Source organism: Equus quagga, chromosome 1, assembly GCF_021613505.1.
Source record: "Equus quagga isolate Etosha38 chromosome 1, UCLA_HA_Equagga_1.0, whole genome shotgun sequence".
Taxonomy (NCBI): domain Eukaryota; kingdom Metazoa; phylum Chordata; class Mammalia; order Perissodactyla; family Equidae; genus Equus; species Equus quagga.
Genome location: NC_060267.1, coordinates 90,893,159 through 90,921,000, shown reverse-complemented (window position 1 = coordinate 90,921,000; position 27,842 = coordinate 90,893,159). Strand labels below are relative to the sequence as shown.

Genomic DNA, 27,842 nt, shown 5'->3' with positions numbered 1-27,842 from the left:
GCTTAGTGGTTGAGTGTGTATGCTCTGTTTCAGCAGCCCAGGGTTTGCCAGTTCGGATCCTGGGTGCGGACATGGCACTGCTTGGCAGTCCATGCTGTGGTAGGCGTCCCACATATAAAGTGGAGGAAGATGGGCATGGATGTGAGCATAGGGCCAGTCTTCCTCAGCAAAAAGAGGAGGATTGGCAGCAGATGTTAGCTCAGGGCTAATCTTCCTCAAAAAAAAAAAAAGAAAAAAAAAGCTTAGTTGCCACTTAAGATCCAGAGCAGGAGATGGATGAGATCCACAAAAGCCAGGGGTGATTCTGTCCTCTGGGAGCAGTTGGCAATATCTGGAGGTATTTTTGGTTGTCACAGCTGGCAGGTTGGGTGAGGGGGTTCTGGCATCTAACAGGTAGAGGCCAGGGATGGCGCTAAACATCCTATGATGCACGGGGCAGCCAGCCCACGCGTCTATAGGGCTGAGCTTGAGAAACCGTGATGGTTGGGTGAGGAACGGTTTCCAAAATGTAGACCTCCAGGGGTCCCCAAGACCCTTTCAGGGGAACTCTGAGTGAAAACATTTTTTTGTGAGGATATTTAGCCATTATTTGCCTTTTTCACTACATTGACGTTCACACTGAATATGGAAAAGCAATGATGGGTGAAAGGGCTGGCACCTTGGCAATAACGGGGGCAGAGGCATCGAAGGACTCACAGCCACTGTGCTCTCCGTGCCTCACTTTCACGACGCCAGTTTCTCTAAAGAAGAGTCTTAACGAAGCAGTAAAAATGATTACTGCTGTTAAATCTCAACACTTGAGTACAAAACATTAAGTAAACACAAAGCAATTCTGCCGTATTCCAAATGAGTTCCGTGCTGAACTAGCTGCTTTTTTCATAGAACATCGTTTATACTTGAAAGAAGGGCTGACAGACAAAATGCGGTCCTTCAGAATGGGATTTTGGCTGACAGTTTCACAAAAATGAATGAAGTGACCCTGTCACTTCAAGGAAATCTGAGTACTTGTTGCTAATGATAAAACTCAAGTTTTCCAGCAAAAATTAGAATTATGGAGAAGTTGTATGTGACACTGAGCTCGACAGCTTCTTAATACTTCTGATGTGAGCAGTGCTGATGTTGACAAACGGGATGTTTTGATATTTTATAATGAAACGTATCAACATTTGGAAGGTCTGTATAACTCAATGAAACAATGTTTTTCAAGTGACCAATGTGTGATGCTGCACAATGGTGCGTGGGAAAAGGATCCACTCAAAGCACAAGATGGATGGGTGGATTTTAACGCATGAAAATCTCATTGCTACAGTTTCAGATTCCCCATCACACGGATTTTTCAAGAAACTGTCATTTGTTGAGCTTTGATGCAGTAAAGAATGTCTCCAACCATCTGAAAAGGCTATTAAAATATTCCTCTCTCTTCCAGCGGTACATCTGTGAGGCCAAGTTTTCTTCCCAATTTCAATCAAAACAACACATTACGGACTAAATGCAGAAATGGCCAAGAGAATCTGTCTATCTTCTGTAAAACCAGATGTTAAAGAGATTTGCAAAAACGTAAACCAATGCCACTCTTTTGAAAAATATTTGCTTTGCAAAATAGTTATTTTTCGTAAGTAAAAATGTTACTTACATTAACATGTAATGTCTTTAATATCTTTTTAAATGAATTAATATTTTAAAAATTTCAGCTTCTATTTCTTTTTTTTTCCTTCTTCTTCTCCCCAAAGCCCCCCAGTACACAGCTGTATATTCTAGTTGTGAGCGCCTCTGGTTGTGCTACGTGGGACGCCACTTTAGCATGCCTGATGAGCCACGCTAGGTCCGTGCCCAGGATCCGAACCAGTGAAACTCTGGGCCGCTGAAGTGGAGTGCGTGAACTTAACCACTCGGCCACGGGGCCGGCCCCCTCAGCTTTTATTTCTAATGTGATAGGATCGATAGACGTAGTCCACAAAAGCTCTCTGGGGCCCTCAATACTTTGCAGGCGGCCCAGTGTTTCGTTGGTTTGAATCCTGGGTGCGGACATGGCACTGCTCATCAAACCACGCTGAGGCAGCGTCCCACACGCCACAACTAGAAGGACCCACAACGAAGAATATACAACTATGTACTGGGGGGCTTTGGGGAGAAAAAGGAAAAAAATAAATTCTTACAAAAAAAAAAATGAAGCAAAGAATGAAAGAAAATGAAAATGAAAAGAAAAGCAATGAGAACTACATCCAAATGTTATATGCAAGGAAATCAGCATAAAAAATTCCAAATAACTAAGAGCGTGGCAGAGGCCTTTGTGCAAAGGTCCGAGAACTGCTTCTCTGGAGGGACGAACTGAGGCCAGAGCCTTACAGGGAAGCCCATGCGTTGCCCGAGACTGCATCCCTGTCTTCAACACTTGATTGTTTGTACCCCACTTTCTGGGCCCCCCATTCAGACCACCCCTCTCAGAGGCTCAAGAGGACACGCCTCTGAGGAGGAGCATCCAGTTTTAGGCCCATGGCCAGTGATGTGACTCGGGGCCACAGGCGTTCACGCCCTCACGCATTCATTTTAATATGCTAATTGAGCCTTACCACGTGGGAATCCTGCAGAAGTGCCCGTTAGAAGCAGCTGGTTCTGAGGTTCTGACTGGGCAGGTGGGCTGGTGGCCTTTCACACCATCCCTGCCATGTCCGCCCCTTGCCTACTCCCCTAAGTGAAGAAGCCCAGTGCCAGGGACTTCCCCATGTGAGCAGCTCACACTTTTCACCGGGAGCCCATGGGGGCAGGGACCACATGGGCCCCACACCCAGCACAGGGCCTGCCTGCCACATGATTAGATGCTCAATCAATGCACGGAACTCAGCTGGAGTTTTCTGATTCTGCGGAATGGACGGAGAGCCAGCCCTGAGGGCCTAGTGGTTAAAGTTCTGCACCTCCGCTTTGGTGGCCCTGGTTGGATTCCCCGGTGCAGAACCACACCACTTGTCTGTCAGTAGCCATGCTGTGATGGTGGGTCACATAGAAGAACCAGAAGGGCTTACCACTGGAGCATACAACCATGCCCTGGGGCTTTGGAGAAGGAAAAAAAAAGGAAAGGAAGATTGGCAACAGATGTTAGCTTGCAGCAAAACTTTTCCAGAAAAAAAAAAAGACAAAAGACAAAAAAAAAGAATGAATGGGTGGGTGGACAGAAAAATAAAAGAGGGATGGATAGGAAAATGGATGATGGATGGTGGATAACGGTTGGGAAGAGTGGATAATGGCTGGGATGGATGGATAGATGGATGAGTGTGCGGATGGATGCAGCATGGGGAAGAGACAGAGGGATGGGGGAGTGGGAGGGGTGGAGGTGGGAGGTGGGATGGCCCGGTGGAAGAGTGTCTGGGGAGGCAGGAAGATGATGGCATCCACGCGCCTGAAAGCTGAAGGCACTGATCTCATATCCTGGAAGCAAGAGGACGAGCAGGACGGGACGCACGGGACAAGGAACGCTGGGACAGGAACACCCCCCTGCCCCCCACCTCAAAACCCCACTTCCAGCCCCAAATCTTGCATCCTACTTCGTACCTTTTTGGCCCCGAGCTTCAGCGCCTTCTTCCTGGCTTCCTCGAAGTCTTCCTTCTGGCCGATGTTGGCCTGAGGAGCAGAAGCAGAGGCCCAGTCGGCCCACGGGGCAGAAAAGAGGGCACGAGAAGAAATGTCAGCACCCACCCTCCCCCCCGCACTGGGGTGAGCCCTGGGCAAGCGCCCTCCGCACACAACAGCCCACAAACAGAGGGGGTTTCTGTTTGAGGGGCCAAGGTCACAGTGGAAAGGAGACAGGGCACAAACCAGGGCGTGGAGCAGCTGGAATGCTTCCAGGAGCTAAAACTTGGAGCGGCCTGGGCGACCGGGAAGCTGCTTCTAGGGGTTGAAGGGCTGGCTGAGCCCGGCCCTTTGCACTCGGGTGGCTGGGATGCAACATCTGCTGTCATTGCCTTGAAGGTCGAAGGCGTCCTTGAACCCATCTATCTCTTCTCGCCAACTCCCCCAAAGCCAGCACGAAGGTTGGCTCGTCAGGAACGTCCCAACCGCCAGCTCACTCCCCCAGCCAAGCGCAGGGACTTGGTCCCAGGACACCCATTTCCGACAGCCCCCTGTCTAGACACTGATATGTTTTCTGATGGCCGCTCTCTGGCCTGCTGTCCAGAACTTGGCCTTGCATTCTGACCCTCAGACTCTGGAATCTTCCCAGAGCTTAGCTGCAGGTGCTTTTCTGAGGCCACTCAGATTTAACTCTGCCCGGCGGTGGCCTGGGATCTGGACCGCACGATGAACACACCTGCCGTCTCTGCATCTACTCAAAGCCACGGCTCTCCCCGACCGGGTGACTGCGGACCAGGCACCTGCCCTCCCCGGGCCTCACTCCCCCACTGACTCACAGGGGATGGGTGCTGTTCAGGGTGGCAGATTGACCTCAATAGCAAACAAACCACTCTTGGCAACAGCTGAACATCTGTCTGTCCGGAGTGCCATCCTCACTTCCTCTGAAAACAGATTCTTCTTTTTTGAGAACTCCTTCCACACGGATGGAGGGAAAGGAGCAAATCGTGTCTCCTGCTCACAGTAGGGGCGGGTCCATGACCCAAACCAGGCTAACCAGAGCCCTCCAAGACACAGCCATGGTGACCACTGCATGGTGGGCAGTGACTCAGGCCAATGAGAGCACCCTGGGCCCTCCTGTCAGGGTCTCTGGGGAGGCTAAGAAGTGATGAAGATAGATCTGGATAAGCACTGGATCCAGCCTTGCCTGAAGCCGTCCCACCCCTGGACTTCTCAGTTGCATCAGCCAAGAACGGAATGTTTTTTGGCTCTTTTTCTTAAGCTGGTATGAGTTGGCTTTCTAGAATTTGCAACCAGGAGTCCTGAAGAGCACAGCCACATGGAGGAACGTTCACAGGCTATGTCCAGGGTCACCAGAAGTGGGGCTACTTTGATCAGGGATGTCTGCTAGGGACACTGAATGGGGGAGTGACATCATACCTAACCTTTGCCCTATGGCCTGTGACCTATTTGCCACCCTAGAACTAGGTGATGGCCAAGGGTTCTTCCAGCTCAGCTGCTGCAGGATTCTACAATCTTTGCTGAATTACTGGGGGCTGACAAAGGACTTCTGGAAAGGGGAGACTGTCTGCCTTCCCGGGGCCTCAGCAGGCCCATGCCAACGGCCCCTCCAGGCTGGCTGGTCCAGCAGCACTGCCAAGTTTCCTTCTGGTGTCCCTGTTCCAGTTACTCGCATGAGAGCCGGCCTCTTCCATGCTCTGGGGGGCATCTCAGAATTGGAGGGCATCAAGGAAGTTCATTTTACAAATGAAGAAAGCAAGACAGGACAATAGGAAGCATTTTCCCAGTTTAGACAGGCTTAGAGAGGGCAAGCCGGGCTCGGACGAGCCACAAAGAGCAGTCGGGCAGGCTGGATGGGCAGCAGGACAAACAGGAAGAAAGAGAGACAGACACGCCAGGCGCCTCCTCACCAGGTAGGCAATGACATCATAGCCTTGTTCCTTCAGCCACACGAGGATGCAGGAGGTGTCCAGGCCGCCACTGTAGGCCAGAACCACGGAGCCTTTGCCCGACATGTCGTCTGGAGGGAGTCAAAGAAAGAGACTGACCCGGGGCCAGCCCCTGCCAACAGCTCCCTCCTGGCTGGCCTCCAGCCCCTGCCTTGGCCTTGGGCAGCCTTAACCTCTGGACAAGCTGCCACTGGGGGGCTGGGAACAGGGTGTTCCCCATCATCAGGACGAGGCGAGGAGCTGCTCCTCCCTGCAGCCTTTCGCCCCCCCTCAGGCGCTCTGACCCTGCACACTGCATGCACGCTCACCCCCATGCCACGCTGGGGCCTGGGAACGGTGACAGCAGAGCTTGGGGCTGGCAGGGGGAGGCACATCTTGGAGCCCCACAGGCTAGAGAGGGTGCCCGAGGCTGAGCTGTTTGAACCGAGGCCAGGATGTGAAGGATGCACGGCAGTCTGGAGAGCCTCTGGCAGCCCACCCATCCCCAATCAAAACTGCTCTTTGCTAAGCTCGGACAGCGCCAAGCACAGCCCCAGGGACCTTGCATGGGTCACCCTGCACCCCAACTATGACCTCCACAAAGAAGGTGTTGCGATGCCCGCTGGGGAGGCAGAGACTGGGGCTCAGAGAGGTCAGCAGCTGGCTCGGGGTCACAGAGCACGTGTCTGTGTCTGGCTCCAGAACCTGGGCTCTTCCCAGCATGCAATGCTGCCCCCTACCTGCAGGTGGCTAGGACGCTCCGGGCAGAGCCCCCACTCCCGGTACCTCTCCCACCTGGGGCCTCAGGGAACCTTCACACTGGGATTTTAGGCTTTTTCCAAATGCAAGTACCTCTGATTCAGGGAACACAGGGGACCTGAGCACCTCAGTGAAGTCAGCTCTGAGCATGCCCAGTTGGGAGGAGCTCAGAAACCAGCTCCTCCAGGGTGCAGATGGAGAAACTGAGGCCCAGAGGGGAGACAGATAGGTGGAGGCATAATACCTCTCTGTAACCAGGGGTACAGGTACAGCTCTCTGCAGCACAGACAGACGGACCATTTGCCCTCTACCCCACTCCTCAGCTTCACTGAAGCTTCCAGAAGGCGCCAGCACCTCTGTCTTTGCAGGCGCTGTTCCTCCTGTCCAGACGGCTCCTGTGTACCAAACCCTGAGGCTGCATTAGGGCTTGCCCTGCACCCCCCAGCACCCTCCGCGTGGCCCTGAGAGTAGATGCTATTGTTACGCCCACTTTGCTGACAAGGAAACTGAGGGTCAGAGAGGGGAGGTCACTCGCTTGAGGTCATGGGGTCAGCAGGCAGCAGGGCCAGGTTTGGACCCAGGCCACCTGGTTCCGGCCTCTGTGGGCGTGGCCCCAGCACCCCACCTTTACAGGAGGCATGCTGTGTCCGGTGGGAGAGTTTATAGGGGAGTCTGACCAAGGTCAGCGTCCTTATTGGATACTGCTGGGAAAGGCCATGGGCACCCCTCCAGGGACCCACGGGACCCAGAAAGGGCACCCCACTATCACCACGGCAATGATGCAGCCTCCTGGATACTAAAACTTCCCATGTGCCTGGAGGTTCAGAGAGGTGAAGCAGCGCTGTCCCGTCACCCAGCCCTGCACAGCAGAGCCCGACCGTGTCACTGGAACACACACCCTGTGTCGTCCCTGACATCCCCCAGGCCTGCCCACCGGCCAGCCCCGAGGCTCACATGCCATACAGCCTTTTGGACTCAGAGGGGGAAACACTTCATGGAACAGTGAGGTTGGGGGCCGTTCTGAAGGATGCCCACAACTCTCCCCTCCGCGGGGCCTCCAACTGCCTGCCAGGCCCTGTCCCTGACTGGCTGGGCTGCTGATGACTCACCAGACCTTGACTCTGGGGTAGCAGATAGTGCCCATGGCAACTGCAGCCAGGCAACAGGCCATCAAGGATGGAGGGAAGGAGGTGGGAGGGAGGCAGAAGTACCTGGGATTGGAGGTGTGGGTCCCCGGCTTCCAGAACCTGTCTTCACGGCTCGGCGAACCACTCTGCAAAAGGTACAAGCTGCTCAGCTGCCTGGCCTGGCAGCCGGGTGACGCCAGCAGCCTTAAACCTGGCCTTTCCAGCTGCCAGAACCTGCTTTGGGAAACCTCACTGAGCAGATTTGGGGAGGCTCAGTAGCCCCAGAGCCAGCCTCCTGGCCCAGGAAGCATTCGGAGTGTGTGCCTGCATGCGTGTGTGCGTGCACGATGGTGCTGGTGGTGCGCTGGAGTGGGGCGTGTATCCCATTGCATATTTCTTAAACAGCTCTATTGAGGCATAATTGACGTGTAATAAACCGCTTATACTTAGTTCAGTGAGCCCAGTTCAGTGAGCCCTGGCAGGCGTCTACACGGTGAGGCCATCCCCACCACCACCATAATGAGAATATCCATCACATGCTGAGCCCTCCCATTTGTGTTCTCCCCATTTTAGAGACAGGGAAACTGAGGCTCGGGCCTCGCTGGGCTGGTAAGTGGCAGAGCCAGGATTCCAACCCAGGTCAGCTGGGCTCCGCAAGCCACTGCTCGCAGGTATAAGGGGCAGGGGAAGGAAGTGCGGGAGCAAGGTGAGCTCTGGGAGGCCTGAGGGGGCTCAGACACCCTGGGGTGGGCTCAGGAAGGGAGAGATGGGGGACCGAGAGTCATCCGGCTGTTAGAGTCACTCCCGCTCTGCCAGCTCCCAAAGGCACCTGGAGCCAAGAGGGTGGGCACCGGAGTGGGGGAGGGGCAGCTGCACGGAGACAGACCACCTGCGCGGGCCCTGCTCTGCCTCAGTGACCACCCCCCCATGCCTCGTACATGGCCCATCATAGCATGCATCACGCTGTGTTCTAAATGCTCCCCTTTCCCCAATGTGAGCTCCAAGGGGACAAGGACCATGTCGCATTGTCTGGCAGGTGGCAGGCACCCAGAACAATGCTGCTGATTCTACTGTCTGGAGGTCAGTTCCTCGCCTATGAAAAGAGAGGATGAAAGTCCCCTCAGGGGCTGGAATTCCATGAACGCTCTCATCCAGAAACCAGCCTCCTGGCAGCCAGGCTGCATGCATTTGGGTCTGAGGGGTGTGAAAGAATGCACGCACCCGGGAGTACCTGAGAGTGAACGTGAAAGTGTGCGCATGCCTATGTATGTGCCTGCATGTGTGCGGGTGTGTGGTGTGTCTGGGCCTGTGTGTGCAGAGATTAGCAGGGCAAGTGGGCTGGGAAAGTGATGCAATGCGGCAGTGGTGTGGCTCCTGCCCTCCCAGCACCTGGTGAAGCTCCCTCCTCCCTCAGCCAGCAAGGCCCCTGGGCTGTGTGCGGAGGCCCAGCCTGTCCTGCCCTGCCCTGCCCTGCCCTGCCACCTGAAACTAAAACAAAGCTGAGGCCTCGAACTGGGGGAGCGAGACATGGGGAGAGGAGAAGGGACAGCAGCCGCAGTCCAGGGAGCGAGGACTCCCCGGGCAAAGCACAGCGGCTGGGTCCTGCAGCCCTGAGTGCTGAAGCTGCTCACCCGCAAGATGGGGGCAGGGAGAGCAGCCCAGGCCGCAGGGGGCGACTGCGAGGGCTCAGCGAGATGCTGGGCGAGCCGGGCAGCGGGCCTGTGCCTGCCAACCTCTCCTCACCCCGGCCACGGCTGATCTCAGGCAAGCCCCTCGCTCTCCCCACCCGCACAACAACCTGGAGGCCCTTCCGGTTCTGACACCCCAGGACCATGGGCTGCCTGCCCAGGGGACGAGTCTAGCAGATCCTGGCTGGATCAGCCTCCCCAGTCCCAGCCTTGCCCCCACCCCACCCTCCAGGAAGGACCTGGGGCGGGTTTCCCCAGCTCCCAGTGCCAGCCCAGCCATCCTTCACCAGAAGAGGGACACCTGGGGAGGGACGGGGCCTCATGCCAAGACGCCTGCCAGCCTGGCCTTTGTTGGCAAGGCAGGGGACTTTTCCGTGGCCCCAGCCAGAGCCATCCTGCCAGCTTCCTGTCAATGTGCCAGGCCGGCCTGGGCACTCACTCAACACTAAGAAAATTCATGTGGCTCTGAAAGGTCAAAGCCGGGACGATGACAAGAGCAGACACTATGTTCGTAATGGTGGGGACTGCTATGACCACCTATTTACAGATGATGAACCTGAGGCTCAGAAAAGTTAAGTGGCTTGCCTGGGTCACAAGCTAGGGGACGGCAGTGCCGGGACTGAAACCCAGGCTGACTGCAGACACCTGCTCTTTACTGCTCGGTGCCCTACACTCTGGCCTCCAGGAAGCCGCAGATCGGCTCCCCTCACTCCCCAGGTCTTCCTGGAGACAAAATCCCCAACAAGCTATCACCGATCAGTATTCTGCTTCTCTGTGTGTCAGCCCTACAGCCAGCGGAGGTCCCTCTGGAACCCTCCCTGACATTCCAACTCCGCTGAGCTGGGTTCACAGTTTTGAAAAACCCTAGCTTCACCCCGGTTGTAGAATTCACCCCATTTGGGGGCTTCCTCATTCTAGGATGACAGCGCCCCATCACCTTGCCGCCCCCATTGCGTCTGATAGAGCCAGGCTGCAATTCCACACTTTGACCAGGAGGTGCCACTGTAATATTTACTTGCCTGACTCATTTCATCTGTAATTTTTCCCTGAGACACAGACAGGGGAGGGATTCCCTTCCCAAAAGACAGATGAGGAAGCTGAGGCTAGGAGGCTCCCCTTGGCTACAGGCTGTGGATTCCTGGGGCCTGAGAATCAAGTCAGGAACACTGGCTCTCTTGGGGACACCAGCACTCCAGCAAACTCCCTCCACCCACGGCTGGGGGTCATTTGCAAGTCTGCCTTGGCTTAGAAAGCTTGAGTCTCCAGTGTCAATGAAAATGCCCTGAGGTAGGTGGTAGGGAGGCTACACAGACCTCACCAGGCCCTGGTGACAGACACGCAGACTCTCTCCTAAGAGCATCTGGTTATGGAGGAAAGAGTGCACTCGTTCATTTGTTTATTCTACTACTAATACTGAAATGCCTATGGGTGCCTGGCCAATCCCAAGCTTAGGGTGGGAGCCTGCCCCATAGGAGGGAGGCAAGGCCTGGAAGATCGACTTTGCCCAGTATCACAGCAGAAATCAGAGCCGCAGACCCCGAATTCCAGCGAGGTTATCTCTGTCCATGTAGGTGCCACAGGCAAGGCACTCAGGCCGGGGGCCGTGTGCTCAGAGCTGGAAGGCTCTGGCTGTCCTGACCTGCCTCGGGGGACCCACGGGGTGAAGATGAGATGGGGCATGGCAGAATGCTTGCACAGCAGGTGAGTCTGGGTCTGGCCCCCCACCACGAGCCAGGCTCCTGGGGCCCTGAGCCAGCAGAGCCAGTGACCCCACAAGCCCAGAGCAGGGGGGCAGCTGACGGGGCCCATGTGAGGCTCAGGGAGCTGGGACTGTGCTGAGTGGGGGGGGGCCTCCTCCCCCACCCACTCCGTGCCTGGCCTGTGGCCTGGGTGCTCAGTGGGCAGGATTCACCACTCATTAACTAGCACCGGAGCAGAGCCAGAATTACCTCTCGGCATAGGGCACAGGTGGCCCCCAACCCACCCCCAGGCCCCCCTGCCCTGGGTCTGAGGGGAATGCAAGGGGGAGGAGGTTTGGAATGGAGACTCCTCCAGTTTCTGTCCAGCGCCAAAGTGCCTGTCTCCCTCCTTCATCAGAACCTAAGGAAGGAGGGCAGGGAGCCTGTCTCCTGTTCTGTGTCCCCAGCCTGGCACGACCAGGCGAGGACCTCCCCAGACACAGTGAGTGAATGGACCCGAGCACTGCTCTCAACCGTCTACAGATCTTCCACAGTCTTCCTGTTTCCTGAGCCCAGAGCTTGTGCCAGCCATGACAGATGGAGAAACCGAGGCTTGGGAAGCTGGGAGGCTGACCCAAGACCTCACCTGGTTGTGCCTGAGTTCGTGGCTGGGGTCTGCTGGCCTGCAGAACCTGCCATCTCCTGTCACCAGCTGGGGGTGGGGAGGGGAAGGGATCAAAGCTCAGGGCCTATTTGATCCCTCCCTGGGGAAAGGACAGGTTTGCTCCTGCCAGCGATGTGGGGCCAGACCCCCACGCTGCGGAGACGCACCCATTTCGCAGAGAGGAACGCGGAGGTGGCCTCAGGAGGTCACCGGGACTTCCTCAGTGGGAGCCCTGGCGCAGATCAGAGTTTCCTCCATTTCACAATGACCCTCCCGCCCTGGAGGGCGCAGCCGTCCAAGGGGCCAAAGGCAACAGCCACCGAAGGGACATTTCCTGCGGAGCCGCCCCTCCCACAGCCCCTCCTACGGCGCGGCGCCAGCGCCCGCCGGAAACCGGACCCGCCGGGCCGCCCGCCCCACCTGCGCAGAGCACGCGGAGCCCCTGCAGGAGGCAGAGCCAGCGACGGACGCCCCTCAGGGCAGGGAGCCCAGCCACACCCAAGGCACTGGGGCGGGCAGCCCGGGTCAGGAGCCCACGCGCCCGAGGAAACTGAGGCTCCGGGCTGTGGGAGGGGACGATACGCCCAAGCGTCCCGGGGGCGAGGGGCAGGGGTGGGGTTGGAACTCTGGTTTCACGCCGAGAACAAGAGGCGAAGACAGACGGGGTGAGAGGGGCAGAGAACCGGGAACTCCTCACCCTCCCGACTCGCAGGGTCTCCATCTGGGGATTCGCGGCAAAGAGGAAGCTGGGTCAGGGAAGGAAAATCCAGGAAGGTTCTCGGCCCACAAAGGGGGCAATTAACCCAACAGACCCCCGGGCTCGCGCCCCGGCCCCATCCCGCGACCCGAGGAACCCAGGAATCCGGCCACCGGGTGACGGAGCAGCAGGCGCCGGGCGTCGGCGCCCTTCCCTCGGGTCCGGGTCCAGGTCCAAGCGCGGGGCGCGCGGCCACTCGGGATGGGTCCTCTGCCTGTGCCCGCGCTGGCGCCCGAGCCCGCGGGGCCCCTCCGCCTCCTCGGCTCGCTCTCGGTGGGACCCGGGGAGAGGCTGCCCTAGGCTGGGGAGTGGGAAGGGGACCCTGGGCCTCTCCCGGGCCGGGGGCTCCTTACCGCGACCCAGGCGGCGGCGGTAGGCGGCGGAGCGGGGCTAGTTTCGGCCGGCATCGCGGATTATAAGCACAGGGCCGGGGGCAGGGCCGGGAACCCGGGACACGTGGGGGGACGCGCGCGACAGGCCCCGCCCCCGGGCCCAGCCCCCTCGCGGAGCCGCTTAGCGTTCGCAGCCACCAGCAGGTGGGCGGGGCCAGGCTCGCCCTCGCTTCTTGCCCCTCCCCCTCGCCCTCCTCCTTCTACCCCCCTCCCGCCTCCGTCCTCCGCCTTCGTCCTCCGCCCCCGGTCTCCCTCCTGGTGCTGGCACGCCCTCCCGAGGGCGCACGGGCCGGGGTGCACGCGGCGCCGGTCTGCCCGCCCTGGCCCGGGGGCCGGCGGCTCCTAGGGCGCAGCAGTGGCTGCAACTCGCTGGGCAGGCAGGGTCACCGCAGCCGTCCTGCCAGAGACTTACCGCCTGGCCTTGGGGGAGCGTTCTAGTGCTTTAAGGTTGAAGTGGGGATAAAAGTTGCTTAGGTCGCGGCGAGTTTCCTGCGCATTTGTGTCTCGTGGTGGCCTTTCTCCAGACCTCACGGCCCCTCCCTTCCCTCCCACTAGCCCCCGTGAGCCGGAGCCCCTTGTACGGTGAGAAAACCCAGGCGGAGGTGGCACCTGGGTCAAGGTTGAGGTTTCATCCCTTAGTCCAGAGCTGGTTCCTGGCTGTCTCCCCAGAGCCTGGCACCTGGCCAGACTCCCGAGGGCGCCCATAAATAGTGAATACAAGACTGCCCGACTGCTCACCCATCGCACAACTGGGAAAGTTGAGGTTCACAGAGGTGAAGCTTCTTGCAAAAGGAAACAGGCAGTTGTGACCCTGTCTGGGCTTCAGAAAGTTCTGTGCGTCAGAAGTTTCCCAGCCCGGTTTATGGGCCTCAAATCACCAGTCACTGCAACCACAACCCAGTAAAACAGCAGGTCCCAACGGGTGCAGGGCAACGCCAGAGTGGGGGCTGACCCCGGGGAGCCGCTTCCCGAGTCCTCCCAGTCCTGAGCCCCCAGGAAGTGGGAGCGGGAGGTGGCCCTGCTGGGCTTGCCACTCGGCCGGCCGTCCCGTCCCGGAAGGAAGCTGGGGTGGGGGCGGAGGGGTGATGTTAAGGGCCTGTTCCAGGGCCCTTCTTGCAACCAAGAAGCAGCCAGAGAAAGGGGCCCTCAGCGGGAGGGGCAAAGGCTGCTCACTGAGTCCCTCTCAGTCCCTCTGCGGGCAGGGCCCCCATCCCACCCCTCACTCTCCAGTCTAGTGGCTCAAGCACATGGGCCAGTTCAGGAGCTGGGAGTCCTTCAGGAGGGAGAAGCATCAGGCCAATTTACAAGCAAAGCCACAGGTTCAAGTCCCCCAAACCCTGGAAGGGGCCGTAATGGCGAGGGGCCCCCATGAGCCACGTTGGGCTGGGTGACTGGGGTGACTTGAGACACCATCCTGCCACGAGGTGGTATGGGCAGCAGGCCCCTTTAGCTCACTCACTGGGCCACCTCTGGGCCTCACGGAGCCCCTGGCCTGACACACTAGCAGGCGGCGAGAGAGGAACGTCTCAGAGCTGCCCGGGGGAGGGGGAGCATGGCACCTCTCAGTCTCCATCCTCTGACTTTGTGCTCAGGCCTTGGTCCTTGTTTCTTCCTTGAAGATGTCACTGTCCTTTAAGAAAGCTGGGGAGGGCATGGATGGGTGGGGACCACCTCCCTAGAGTTATTACGGAGGAAGTGGAGAGGGAACCTGAGGCGTGATGTTCCCCTAAGCTCCCCAGAGTCAGTGGTGGCCCAGACAGAAGCCCCCTTCCTGGACCTTAGAAAGAGGGCGGGGTGAGGGGTGAGCCCCGGCCAGCCTGGGATGGATGGGTGAGGCCTCGGGGGTGGCAGAGGAGGTGAGGTCGTATTCCCTAGGACACCTGCGTGGACCTGGGCCATAGCCACAACCCTCATGGTTATCATCAAGCCTTCTGTTATTCTCCGTATGTTCATTTAATCTTCACGACTACCCTGTATGAAGGAACCTGCAGCACAGAGAGAGGGTATATCTTCCCCAAGGCCACACAGCATGTAAATCGCAGAGCAGAACTAGAACCCAGTGTCTGAAGCTCTGGCCCAAACCCTCTGCTCTAGCTCAGGCTCGAGGTGAATTAATGGAGGAGCCAGTGTCCCAGTCCCAGGGCCACAGGCTGCGGGGGTCTTTACTCTCTGCTGTGGAGATGGCTGCACCCCAGGGAACGGTCCCTCCCTGGTACCATGATCGGCAGTGAGGTCACAGCTCTCCTGAGAGGAAAACAGGGAGCCAGCTGCCAGCAGGGGCCCCGCCCACTGAGCACCAGGGTGGATGGTGGCCCAGAGGCGGAGGCCAAGGAGAGAGTGGACCGGCTGGCTCCTGGAGCCACTTCCCACCTGCACCCCTGCATCTGCCGGGTGGGCATCCACACCCCGCCCCAGCCCTCACCCTGCAGAGTGGATGCAGGGGCCAGGGCTGGGCATGGCCAGAGGGCATCCTGACCTGGGCTGAGCCATCATGGCCTTGCCTTTCACCACACCCAGGTCAGGGCTTCTCAAGGAACCCACATATGGCCCCTCAGGTAAGAGAGCTTGGGCGGCACCTCTAAAAGCACAGCAGCACGTAGGCCTGACCAGCTGGGGAAACCGAGGCACCGGAGTCTGAGACGTTCATATCTTCTAAATACATCCAGAGCCTGCCTCTTTTCTCTCCACCTCCACCTCCTCCCCACTGGTCTACCACCTTGTCTTACTCGGCCGTTGTAATAATCTCCTTTGTGGTCTCCCTGCTTCTCCCATTTCACCCACACAAATCCTTTCTCCACCCAACAACCAGAGAATTTTTTTAAAAACTTGAATCAGTACAAGTCACTTCCTTCTTAAAACCCTTGGATGGTTCATTTTTTCCCATGTTGGTTCCCAGCTGTTCCAGCAACATTAAAGATTTTCCTTTCCCCGTTGAATTACATTGGACCCTTGGCTGAAAATTAATTGACCGTATAAGTGTGAATCTATTTCTAGACTGTCTCTTCTACTCCATTGACCTATTTGTTTATCCTTCTGCCAATACCACACCATCTTGATTACTGTACTTTTATAGTGAGTCTTGAAGTCAGATAGTGTATATTTTCCAACTTTGTTCTGTTTCAAAACTATTTTGGCTACTCCAGGTCCTTCACATTTCCATGTAAATAGTAGAAATACCTTGTCAGCTTGTATAACAAGCCTGCTGGGATTCTGATGGGGTATTGCAATAAGTCCACAGAACAGTTTTTGGAGAATGGACATCTTAACAATAGTGAGTTTTTCAATCCGTGATCATGGTATACCTCTCCATTTATTTATATCTTCTTAAATTTTCTACCACTTAAAAAAACTTAAAACTGTTTATTCAAAAGTATGAAATGCCATTTATATGAGCAATGAGAAAGAAAGTTAAACAGTCAGGTCAAAGTGTGAGAGGCCTCATCTTGAGATGATCTTCATCTGTGGTGAATTCAATTTTTACTTTAAACCAGAAGTGTATCTGTAAGATAGTGTTGGAATACATGCTGTTGAGTGTCACAGAACAGCTCCTCTCTCTGATGCGAAATCTCAGGTCAGAATCTTCTGAGGATATAGGCCAGCGAGACCCAGAGCCAGAAGAGCTGGGGGGTCGTCAGGAGCCTGTGGGCGAGGAGGCGTCCCAAACGGACTAGGTGGGAACGAGTGTGGCTGTCATGGGAAAGGCCTGGAGTCTTGGCATCAGTGTGAACAAGGTCACCTTTGGTGCTAGAAGAGATAGGGCTTTTTAAGAAAAATAAAAGATATATAAGACATAATCAATCCCAATGCATAGATCTTATTTGGATCCTGATCTTTTTAAGTGTACAAAAGAAACACTGTCTTTTTTTTTAGATCGGCACCTGAGCTAACATCTGTTGCCAATCTTTTTTTTTTTCTTCTTCTTCTTCCCCGCAAAGACTCCCAGTACCTAGTTGAATATTCTAGTTGTGGTAGGTCCTTCTGGTTGTGGCATGTGGGACGCTGCCTCAGCATGGCCTGACGAGCGGTGCCCTGTCCGCGCCCAGGTTCCAAACTGGGGAAACCCTGGGCCGCCGAAGCGGACTGCGTGAACTTAACCACTCGGCCACGGGGCCGGCCCTAGAAATGCCATCTTTATAAGCAATTGGAGTTTGAACACTGACAGGCTATTTGATGACAGCAAGGAATTACTATTGATTTTTAAAGGTGTGACAATGATATTATAGATATGTTCTTAAAAGGGTTTTCTAAATTTAGAGATATATTCTGAAATATTAATGAATTTAAATGTTTTCTTAAGAAAAACTCTGAAGGGCCTCCATCACTCTTAGGATCAAATACAGAGGCCTGGACTTGTCTGTCCTCCTGTTCCCCTTGCCCACGATGCTGCGGCTGCGCTGGCCAGCTTGTGGTTTCTCCAGGTCTCAAGCTCTTTCTTGCCTCGTGGCCTTTGCACATGCCGTTCCTTGGGGATGCCTCTCCGACCCCTTCCCCTCCTCCCACCAGAGTGTCCCTGTCCTGTGCTCTCTCTCTGGCTGGCACTCAGTAGATGCCTGAAGTCTCTGAGACAACGTGCAGGAGCTGAGGGCTCTGGCCCCTGGTCCCACTCCCCATGGCTGCTGTCGTAGCCCCCACCCCCTGTCTCCTGTACCTCTCGGGAGACACCTGACCTGTCTTCCTGCCTGCGCTCACCGCCCCTCTAACCCGCCCTCCGCACTGCATCCAGGGTGGCTTTTCCAAGCGTCGACTCTGACTGTTGTGGCCACTTGTCTGAACTGCTTAACGGCACGCTCAGTGGACGTAATCTCGTCAAACCCCCTAGCAGCCTATAGACATGGACACGGCCCGCACACTAGCCATGGAGTAGGGCCCTCCTGTCCTCTGTCTCTCTCTGCTGCTCCAGGGCTCTGCACCTGCTGGTCCTGGAGGGCTTGGGGTGTAGGGACCCAAATCACCTTGCCCTGCGAACACCAGAAGCCACTTTGCCGCTGCCCAGGCCTGGGCACTGGCCACAGGTATAGAGAGTGTCCTCTAGACTGGAGCCCAGGGTGCCAGTCCCTGCCTGGAGGGAACACAGAGTCCAGTTGTTGGGTTCTTGGAAAAGCCACATCACGGAGTTTAATGAGTGACCTGCGGGGCTGTTTTCCACCCCTAAGGGTTCAGAGCAGCCCCGGAGGTCAGGAGGCACCAGGGGGCTGGGCTCTGGCCAACAGTGGCCGGCAGCTGGAAAAGCAGAAGCAGAAAACACCCCCTTGGAGCTGGCTCGGCTGAACTACCCTGGGAGGCACCTCCTCTACTCGGCGACCCTCCCAGTGGATGTGGGGGGAGCGCGGGGGAGCACGAGACTGGGAATCAGCCTGGATTCCAGGCCACGTCTGCACGGGCTTGCTCAGGATTTGAGCAATCACTCGTTTTCACCAGCCTCCGTTTCATAGCCTCAAATGGGAAATTTAGGAGAAGCTAGGGCAGGAAGGAGGCCAGACTGAACGGACACGCCCTTGGTGGCTCCTCAGATCTGGAAGTGCTGGGCTCCTCCTCGTCATCCTGCTCCTGGCTGTCCCTTCCCTCCCTCACCCTCCTTCCTTGGACAGCAGAGGAAGGGAGCCTGGAGGTCAGAGCCCTGGGCTGTGTAGTCAGACTGGCCTGGGTCGAGTCCTTCTCTTCCCCTCCAGGTTGTGTGAGCTTGGACAGGTGGCCCACCTTCTCTGAGCCCCCAGTCCCTCATCTGTGAAATGAGCATACCGTGTCTTGCCTCAGGAGCTCCTGGGAGACTTAAATAAACTCAGGCCCACCAGGCACCGGACATTCAACAAACTGGACTTATAGTTTTGCAAACACCAAGGGCTGGGGCAAGAGTGGGGAGGGGCAGGCAGGAGAGAGCAGGGTTGAAAGAGAAGTTGGCACTGCTGCTCTGCTGGTCTCACATCTGCAGTCCGGGGCCCAGGGCTGACCCTCTCCTGGGCTGCAAAGTTCATGGCTTCATCAAAAATTAACAGCCCAGCAAAGGGCAGGGCTCAAGCTGTGACCCATGGCTGCCAGTGTTGCCCAAAGAGGGGCGTTCAGCCCAAGGAAGGTCCTCACGTGTGGGCTCTGGGGTATGGGGTGGGGTGGCGGGCTGGGGAGCCCCCTGCCTCTTCTTCCCTCCTGTCCCGAATCTCTCCTCCACGCAGCCTGAAATCCCACCATTAGTAACTTGTGCGGTTTAAACCAGGGGTCTGCAAGCTATGGTCCCTACCTGTCTTTGTAAAGCCTGCAAACTATGAATGGTTTTTGCATTTCTAAATGGTTTAAAAAAAATCAAAAGAAGACTCTTTCATGATGTGTGAAAATTATATGAACTTCAAATACAAGTGTCCATAAATAAAGTTTTATTGGCAGGCCGCCACGCTCACTCATTCGCGTGGGGACGGAGGCTGCTCTCGAGCTGTGCTGCACCGGCCAGGGGAGCAGTTCCAGCAGGGACCGCATGCGTGTTCCCCAAAGCCAAAAATATTCACTCTCTGCGCTTTACAGGAAATGATGCCTGGTCTAAAGGGAACCAGCTCTGAGCGTGGAAGTGTGCTGGGGAGGATTCGGGGCGCTGTGAGGCGGGGGTCAGGAGTCACAGTCCAACCATTAACCAGTCACCTCTCAGGAAGTGACCGGGCCCTGTCCCCTCTCCGAGCCTCCGTGTCTCCATCTGCAGATGACACAGCGATGTCTTCTCTGCTTCCTCAGCATTGCGGGAAGCTCCATTTATATAGTCAGCCTGTCCCTCGCTCCTCGATGGGAAGTAACTCAGAAAGCTTTCCTCGGAGCCCAGCTGAGAGAATGAGGCTGCTAAAGGGGAGGTGACAGGAGGGACAGGAGCAGTGGGAGGGGGAGCAGCCTGGGCTTCTGCTGAGGCCCCTGAGGTCAGAGCTGGCCCCAGCGCCCTGGAGACACCCCAGCACACACCTAGACGTTTTGATCTTGTCCCCCCCCAGCTCACTCCGTCAAAGCCAAAGTCCCTACAGTGGCCCTAAGGCCCCACAGGGTCTGCCCCACAGCTGTCACCTCTCTGATCGCCCCACCTTCCTCCTCCCCACTCCTTGCCAGACCCCCACCAGCGAGCATCCTCCTACCGAGGGCCCTGGTCTTTGATGTTCCCTCTACCAGAACACTCTTCCCCCCATGTCTGCATGGCTTTCTCCTTCACCTTCTTCAGGTCTCAGCTCAAAGGCCACCTTCTCAGGAGGCCCACCCTGATTGGCCTGTTAAACCTGCCACCTGCCCCCACCACACCTTCGAAACTCGGGGTTTCTCGTTCTGGCCCCTCACTGACTGATGGGTCCTCAGCTCACTCTCCAGTCCTTTATGTTTACAAACCCTGTGCCACCAGAATGTGCGGTCACCAGCACCGGGACTTCGTGTTCACTGCCGGGGACATAAGTAAGACTTAAGGAACCCCCAGTGGATGAGTAAATGACTGAATTTAATGAATTCATTAAAAATAATTAAGAATTATTCTTAATTAAGAACACTTTTTGCTACCATGTATTGCAATCCATGTAGCCCATTTCATTCTCATTTAATTCTCCCCACGGCCCTGTGTGGGGCAGAGGGAGACCACTATTGTCATATTCACATTATTGGATGAGGAACATGAGCCCAGAGAGGTGCCTGGGCCAGCCTACTCATAAGGAGCCAGGCTGCTGGACTCCTGCTCCAGTGCTCCTGGACCAGAAGGGTACCGGGAGCCACTCCTCACCAAAGCAAAATAATTGGACAAAGAAGTCAAATTGGTTAAAAACAAACGTTTTATAGCCTACATACACACACACCGGGTTTAGGGTGACAGTGGCAGGTGTGGGGTGTGTGGCAGCTGCTGCCGTCCCCACAGAATAGGGTCTGTCCCTCCTCTCGGGTGCCCTGGTGCACCGTGCCCTGGCCCAGGTTCCCCTGGCGCTTGGGGCAAGCCTGGAGGAGCCGCTCACCCATTTTGGCTTCGCCCCAGCCTGGCCTGCCAGCTTTGCCACCTACGGGCGCCCTGAACGCCTGCTGCAGAGCTCCACCCCCACGGGGGTAGGGGAGGCTCCGGTCCTCGCTTTCCTGGGGTCAAGGCTGCACACGCAGGGTGGTGTTTGCTGAAGGTCTCTCTGACGCACAGGGGCGGGAGAGGCTGACGTCGCCTGCCGCAGCAGGTGGCATGGGCAAGGGCCACCTGGGCGGTGGGGGCTGGGCGCGCTCCCCCCCGCCCCCCATTCCCGGAGGTCGCTGGCCCAATAGCTGCCGCCACTGACCGGGCCCCTCAGTAGGGGTAGGGGGACACGGCGATGAGCAGCACGAAGACGCTCTGGTGGCGTGGCCCGGCGGCGCGCACGGTGAGCCGGTAGAGGCCGGCGCGGGTGAGCGCGCTGCGGGTGTAGACGGCGCCGTGGCCGGGGTGCAGCGGACGCAGCGCGAACGGGCTGCGCGGGTCGGGCTCGAGCACGCTGAGCTCGGTGCGGTTGGCGGGGACGCCGGCCTCGGAGAAGGCGGCGAGGCGGGCCACGTCGTGGTGGGCGCGCACGCCCAGCGGCAGCGGCAGCAGCCGGTACTGCAGCGTGGAGGGGCCGCCCGCGCCGCAGTCCTGCAGCGAGCAGCGCCGGAAGCACGTCCTGCGGGCGGGACAGACGGCCAACGCCGGGCTGCCATCCGAGCCGGCCGGCCGCAGGAACCGGACCTCACCCCCACCGCCACAGTTCTCCCGGGTCCCCTTCCCCGTGCCCCGCTGGTCGCCCACTTTAGGAATCAGTAAACTGAGGCCCAAAGCCGCCAGACACGCGCCCTTTCCCATGGGAGCAGGACCCGCCCGCGGGCTTTCCCAGACCACGCCCCAGGGCGGCCCAACGAGCACAGGGCCGAAGTGAAACTTAAAGACTTCCAGGTCTGCGGGCAGCCCCGGAGCTGAGTCACCCTCCCTGGATTTGCAGCAGGAGGGAGGGAGCAAAGACACGTGCTCAGCCATCCCCCAACAGCCTCCGCTTCCCCATGGAGGGTCCAGGGTGAGTCAGCGCCCCAGGATGATTCCCCTGTCACCGCAGCTGCAGCTCCCTGGGCCCTGGTCCCCACGTCTGCGCATCTTTGAGCGTCTGCAGCCACCGTGAGCGGTGCGGAGGAGATGTGTTCGTGTGTCTGAGTCCTGAGGGTTTCTGTGGGTTTCTGGGTGGCGTTTGTGTGTCTGCTCTTGTGTTCTGGATTTCCTGTAGGTGTTCATGTGTCCCCTTGTCCCTGTCCTCTCCCAGCCCCTCCTCCAATTCCCTCCTGACTCCAGCCTCTCTGGGCCCCCAGGGCTCCATAGTGGGGCTGCAGCGACACCATGCAGTAAATGAGAGTGTCCAGGCCAGCTTGCACCCTGAGTGGCTGCAGGAAGGTGCTCTTGGTGAGGTCCCACTGCCCAGTGGACACAGAGGCCCGGCCCTGGAGTTTCTGGCAGTGTGGACCCCACTGGCCCTGGGAGGACATCTCTCTGAGACGTGGCCTCCTGTGGGGGCGGGGTGGGGGGGGGAGTCTGGACATACAGGAGGCAGAGTATAAGGGGCCTGGCTCTTGGCAGACAATGCACCCCAAATCACCCCCCGGCCCACTCAGCCCTTACCCTGGGCTGGAGCCCTGCCGGTAGGTGGCAGGACATGGTGTGTCCACACACTGGTAGCTGCCGCGGGTGTTGAAGCACATCTGGCCAGGCCCACACTCGATGCCATCCTCCTCGCACTCATTGATGTCTGGGCAGGGGAGTTTGGCGAAGGGATGGGGGGATGAAGATGGAGCAAAGTGGAAGGGCCGAAGGCAGGAACCAGAGAGGGCACGGGGGTGGGGGGTGGGGGTGGGGGTGGTCAAATGAGAGAGACGCCCTCGGAGGACCAGCAGGGAGGGCAGCCCCTCTCCCCTCGTCCCCGGCCAGCCTGAGCCATGACAGCCCAGGCGGCAGGTCCCTGGCACCTCCCCGTCTCCCCAGGTGGGCACCCTGGAGCTGGCTGGCGAGCCTGGGAGAGATGAAGCCTGCCCTCAGACCCAGAGTGCCCTCTGCCCACCAGCTGTGTCTGCCCCGTGGAAGCCCCACCCTTCTCAGAGGCCATCTGCTGACCCCCGTGACAGAGAGTGAGGGATGGAGACAGGCAAGGCAGGCGCGACCCCCGCTTTACCAGGGGGAGGCAGCATGACCGGCCCCAGCCCGGGAGCACGTCAGGAAAAGTACGTGGACTTGGGAGCTGGACGACTAGAGGATGTTATCACTACTGCTAGCAGCAGCAGCTGCCTTGCTGCCAGCGCTGGCTCCGTGCCAGCTCTGTGCCCACGCTCCACATGTCTCCTCCAGCCGTTTAAGGGGGACTGTGGGAGCCCCATTTCAGCAGGAGGCTGAGGCTCAGAGAGGTGAAGTAAGTTGCCCAGAGACTCACAGCAGAGCTGCGATCGACCCCCAGGGCCGCTTTCAGAGATCCCATGCAATCTCTTAGCTCCTGCTTGGAGCGTGGGTCCTGGCCCCGCTGGCGCATCTGGGATGGTCACTTAACCCCTCTGAGCATGTCTCCCTGGCCCTCCCTCACTTGCGATGGTTGAGAAGGGGCTGGAGAGAGTGGGCTGGGTGAGAGACGCCCCTTCCCACAAAGCCCTGCCCTGGCCCCTGGGGCGTCTGGGAGGGCGGCCCCGCCCGGGCAGCCGCTCACCCTGGCAGTTCTTTCCGCTGGGGAGGAGGCGGTAGCCAGCGGGACAGAGGCAACGGTAGCTGCCCTCGGTGTTGCGGCAGGCGTGCTGGCACAGGCTCCTCACCCGACACTCGTCCAGGTCTGGCCCGGCACGGGGGTGGGGGGTGGGGGCAGAGACGCACCTTGAGTCACAGACGCCCAGGTGGGCACACGCCTGCCCGCTGGGCTCCGGGCGAGCAGGGGAAGGCCCTGACTTCTCCCCGCCCTGCCCCAGCCGCCCTGGACTCGGAGGCAGGAGAGATGGGGAACCACCTCACGTTCACCAAGGCTGGGGTGTCGGGGGGCGGGGGAGACGCCACTCCCAGGACAGCCCCTCTGTCCGCCCAGGCAGGATGCTGAAGCACGTCAGCCCTCGAGGCCACCTCCCCTGGCTTCTCTGGGTCAGGGAGCTGTCCCTAATCGCCTGTACCCACCAGTCTGTGTTCACATTCTCGTGTCAACCTGGAACATTCTCCTTCACTCCTGAAAACCTCCCTCCCTGACTGCTTCGCTTCTGTGCACCAAAGGGGGTGTTTCTCAGAGTGGGTTCCTGGGAACACTTGCCCAGGAGACCCTCCCTCTGGGCAAAGTGTCCTGCAGCCAAATAGCTTGGAAAACACTCTGTCCCCCTCTTGGAAGCCAGGGCTTAGCACGGCCAGGGCTCTGAGACGCCGTGCAGCGCAGAAGCAGCTGTCTGCCTCACTGCCCACCCCGCTTGCCGGGGAGCCCTAGGTTTCTTTGATGATGATGATGATGGTATAGGTTCCAGGTGTACAGCATTATAATTCAGCACACGTACACACTGCAAAGTGCTCACCCCCACAAGGCTGGTTACCAAGCCCCGGGTTTCTGAACACAGGCGTGGTGCCCACACGCTCAGCCTAGGAGCCCGAGATAACGTAGCGGGGGTGTCCCTGGGGGAAGGTTGGAGCTCGGCCTTACCTGTGCAGATGCCGTTCTGCCGGATGAAGCCAGGGGGGCACCAGGCCCGGCCCACGCTGCTCAGGGCTCCGGGGCCCGGCCGGAGGGAGACCCAGGCGTGGTAGGAGCCACCGGGGGTGGGGATACGGGGCCGCAGCCAGGGCACCAAGGCGCCCCGGAGGCTGACGGTGGTGACATTTTGTCCGCTCCGCTCCAGCGGGGTGCAGGTCTTGCCGTCGCGGAGGAGGGTCTGGCCCGGTGGGCACAGGCAGCGGAAGCCACCTTGCAGGTTGTGGCACTGGTGGGTGCAGACCCTGGGCAGCTGCAGGCACTCGTCGATGTCTGGAAAGGAGCAGGGCCAGGCAGGGGTGAGGGTGGCTCAGGGCACACCCACTCCACCTGGCTCCAGCCATCTCTCTGGGCTTCCCAGAGTCCGCTGCCTCACCCGCTGTGCACACCCCTGCCTCCAGGCCTTCCCTCTCCTGGGCCCACCCCAGCCTCCTCTTCCTCCCCGGCCTCTACTGCTCAAAGAGGCCCGGACCTCCCCCACTCTGAGCCTCACCCCAACCTCCACTGTCTCTCAGCGCCCCTCCCTTCAGCGTCGGAGGGAGGCCCATTCTACCTGCTAAGCCTCTCTGAGACCCACCCACTTCTCTCCAACCTCCTCCACCTCCTGGGGGCCCAGGGACGGTGACCCTGCAGGGCGGGCGGATCCAGCACATGGTGGTGCACAGTCAGTGCTGGCTGCTGTTTTGTTACTCACAGAACTCACCATCACTCTTGTCCTAAACTCCCTGCCCGTGAGCCAGGGGTGCTGACCAGGGCCCCAGTGAGGGGGTGGGTGTCCCCATACCTAGGCAGGGCAGGCCAGGGCCCTGGAGGCGGTACCCCCTGGGGCAGCTGCAGCGGTGCCCGCCTGGGGTGTTCTCACAGATCTGGTTGTAATGACACTCGTCCGACTGCTCCAGACACTCGTCCACATCTGGGGAGGCAGGGGCGGGGACGGGGGTGTGGCTGAGCCCTAAGCCCCGCCCCGAAGGGGCACACCATGCTTCCCCCCATCTGGGCCTCATCCCTGTCTCCTTCTCCAACTTCAGGGCCACCAGGGTGAATGCCAACGTTTGCAACCACCCCACCCAATTATACCAGCTTCGGAGGGTAAGAAGGTTCTGGTCCAAAAGAAAGAAGGGGCTTAAAAGGTGGGCTTAGGAGGCAGGGAGTCCCGGTTTCGGGCCTAGCTCTGCCATCTCTCTCGGTCCTTGAGCAAGTAACTCTCCCTCTCTGAGCCTCAGTTTCCTCATCTGTAAAGAGGGCTAAGGACAGTGGTGAGAAAGTTGGGTCATGCATGTGAAGGGCTTAGGAGGCTGGCACATGGGAAGAGCAACAAAACGGTGAGACAGCAGGAAGGGAGGCAGCAGGGCCCCATAAAGGGGCCCTCGGAAGGCCCTGGGCCCCTGACGTGGAGGGACTGCCTCTCCTGAGTTCAAGTCCCACCACGCTTCCCCCTCCACCGATGGCTTCTCTCAGATGAGACAGGAGGCCCCACAATCGTGAAACCGTAGACTCCTGGAGCAGGAGGGGCCCTAGAGGTCACCCATCCAGGGGTGGCACCTAGGTTTCATCTCAAAGGCCAATTGCAACATAGTAGCTACTGGAGAAGCTGTGTTGAGAAGGATTCAGAGGCAGTCTCTAGGCTGCCAGGATCTTTGAGGGGAAATAGGAGAGTGGCAGCAGATGTAGCAGGGGCACTGGTCCCCCTTCATCGAAAGATGAGAAACCTGAGGCCCAGAAAGGAAAGGAAGGACACTTGTCCAAGGGTACATAGCTGCCAGCAGTCAGGCGAAGCCAGACTCAGACCTCCTGAGCCCAGCTCAGGCTCTCTCCCTGGCCTCCTTGTGCCCCTTCTGTCAAGAGAGTTCTAGTCTCCCTGGTGGCCCAGTGTCCCAGGGACACACAGCATGCCCTCTGCGGAGCCCTGTAACCGCTGGGTTCCCAGGAGTTTGCACAGCCTCACTCTGTGCCCCGTCACCTTCACAACCGGCTCCATCGGCAGCCACCCGGAAGCCGGGCCTGCAGTCAGGCAGGCAGTGGTAGGACCCGAGCAGGTTCACGCAGCGCTGGCCCTCTCGGCAAGGGTGGGCATCCCACGCACACTCGTCAACATCTGGGGGGTGCACGGGGCAGGCGGCTGCATGAACACCTGTCCCCCAGGCCCTCCTTGCCACCCCAACCCAGGCCCAGCCTACCCACACAGGCTTCGTCCCTGGGCCCGGGAGCCTCTGGCATGAAGTTCCCACCCTCCCGCTGGCTCTCTCCCTCATCTCGCGCCCCCTCCTCCAGAAACACAGAGCCCACCCAAGGGACCCGAGGGCGTTGGCCTGCGGCGACTGATACGAGGTTGCAGACTGTGCCATGGGTGCCCGAGAGAGACGTGGCAGCGCCAGGCCCCACTGGGGAGATGGACAGAGGGGTCAGCGTCCGGACAGGGTGGCAGGCCCAGATTGGTCGTCCAGCAGCTTCAGTGAGGGGACAGGTAGAGCAGGCGGACAGATGGGAGCCAGCTCACTTCCAACCCAGCTGAATGGCAACAACCACCGAGCGTTGGGAAAGCTTCTGAAGCTGTGTCAGGTATGACTGCCATGAGCACGTGCTGGCCACATGCCTGCCTTGGGGGATCCCCATCACCCCCCAGGACTTGAGCTTTCTCATCTTCCTCATAACAGGAAGTCCCAGTGGGAACAGGGCATTGGAAACCCGGGGCTGGCGTCCAGCGCCCTTAGGAACAGGCCATCCCCTGGAGTTCGTGCCCTCTGGCGAGGACCCTGGACCCCCTGCACACACCTGCGCCGGGCCCCAGCCTCTCCACCTGGGGCCCGCTCACCTCTGCAGTTCCTCTCGTCCCTGGCCAGGGCGAAGCCGGCAGGGCAGGAGCAGGAGAAGTGGCCGGGTGCATTGTGGCAGGAGTGGGAGCAGGGACTGGGACTGCCCGAGCACTCGTCCCTGTCTGGGGGCAGAGCTGGTGGTCTGCACTCACAGGCTCTCCAGCCACTTGGCCAGGACAGACCATCCATCCCAGACTGAGAGGCCTCCCTTGTCCATGCTGGGTGGGGGAAGGTGCTCACCCACACAAAACTCTCCCTGGGCGTCCAGCTCGAAGCCCTCCGGGCAGCCGACTTCATTCTCTTCTGCAAGGCAAAGGGGGCAGGCCCTAAGGACACGAGGGCAAGTGTGCCCAAGGCCGCCGGGGACAGAGTCAGCCCTGGCCATAGCCCAGGCTCGTGGCGCCCTCACGCCAGCCTGGCCAGGCAGAGGCCCCCCCCAAGCAGGGTGCTCAGCCCCTCTCCTGAGGAAGCTGGTGCCCAGTGAGTCAGCGAGCCCTTCCCCAGCCTGCGCCTCTCAGAAGTGCTGGCCACGAGGGGCTCCTGATGGGCTGGCCAGACCGTAAGCAGGCAGACACAGGAGAAATCACAAACAAAAGCACAAAGTGCAGGTCCACGTGGGGCAAACGGGATTCCTGTAAATGCAGAGCAGCGGACGAGGCCACCGGCTGTGCACAGAGAGCATGCACAATGGGGAAATGAGGGGCTGGCCCTGTGGCCGAGTGGTTGGGTTCATGCGCTCTGCTTCAGCGGCCCAGGGTTTTGCCGGTTTGGATCCTGGGCG

The 27,842-nt window shown here is 58.7% G+C and overlaps 2 protein-coding genes across 10 annotated transcripts in view; both read right to left on the bottom strand.

The window, feature by feature from the left end:
- Positions 1-12,607, bottom strand: part of ASS1 (argininosuccinate synthase 1) — a 54,048-nt gene extending 41,441 nt beyond the window's left edge. Inside the window, exons 1-4 of the mRNA XM_046658713.1 lie at positions 12,538-12,607; positions 7,481-7,542; positions 5,493-5,602; positions 3,547-3,615 (exon numbers count right to left, since the gene is read on the bottom strand). Of these exons, the coding sequence (XP_046514669.1) occupies positions 3,547-3,615; positions 5,493-5,597 (174 nt within the window). The 5' untranslated portion in view covers positions 5,598-5,602; positions 7,481-7,542; positions 12,538-12,607. The remainder of the gene's footprint in view (positions 1-3,546; positions 3,616-5,492; positions 5,603-7,480; positions 7,543-12,537) is intronic.
- A 2,533-nt stretch (positions 12,608-15,140) lies between these two features.
- Positions 15,141-27,842, bottom strand: part of HMCN2 (hemicentin 2) — a 155,427-nt gene continuing 142,725 nt past the window's right edge. For 3 of the 9 annotated variants that reach the window (XM_046674518.1, XM_046674588.1, XM_046674544.1), the window contains 8 exons: positions 27,302-27,364; positions 27,061-27,183; positions 26,209-26,343; positions 25,033-25,161; positions 24,201-24,521; positions 23,241-23,360; positions 22,172-22,298; positions 20,182-21,191 (listed from right to left, as the gene is read on the bottom strand). In XM_046674518.1, the coding sequence (XP_046530474.1) occupies positions 20,843-21,191; positions 22,172-22,298; positions 23,241-23,360; positions 24,201-24,521; positions 25,033-25,161; positions 26,209-26,343; positions 27,061-27,183; positions 27,302-27,364 (1,367 nt within the window). In that variant the 3' untranslated portion in view covers positions 20,182-20,842. Of the gene's footprint in view, positions 16,336-20,180; positions 21,192-22,171; positions 22,299-23,240; positions 23,361-24,200; positions 24,522-25,032; positions 25,162-26,208; positions 26,344-27,060; positions 27,184-27,301; positions 27,365-27,842 lie in introns of those variants that run through there. The other 6 variants (XM_046674570.1, XM_046674579.1, XM_046674527.1 and 3 more) reach the window with 5 other exon arrangements.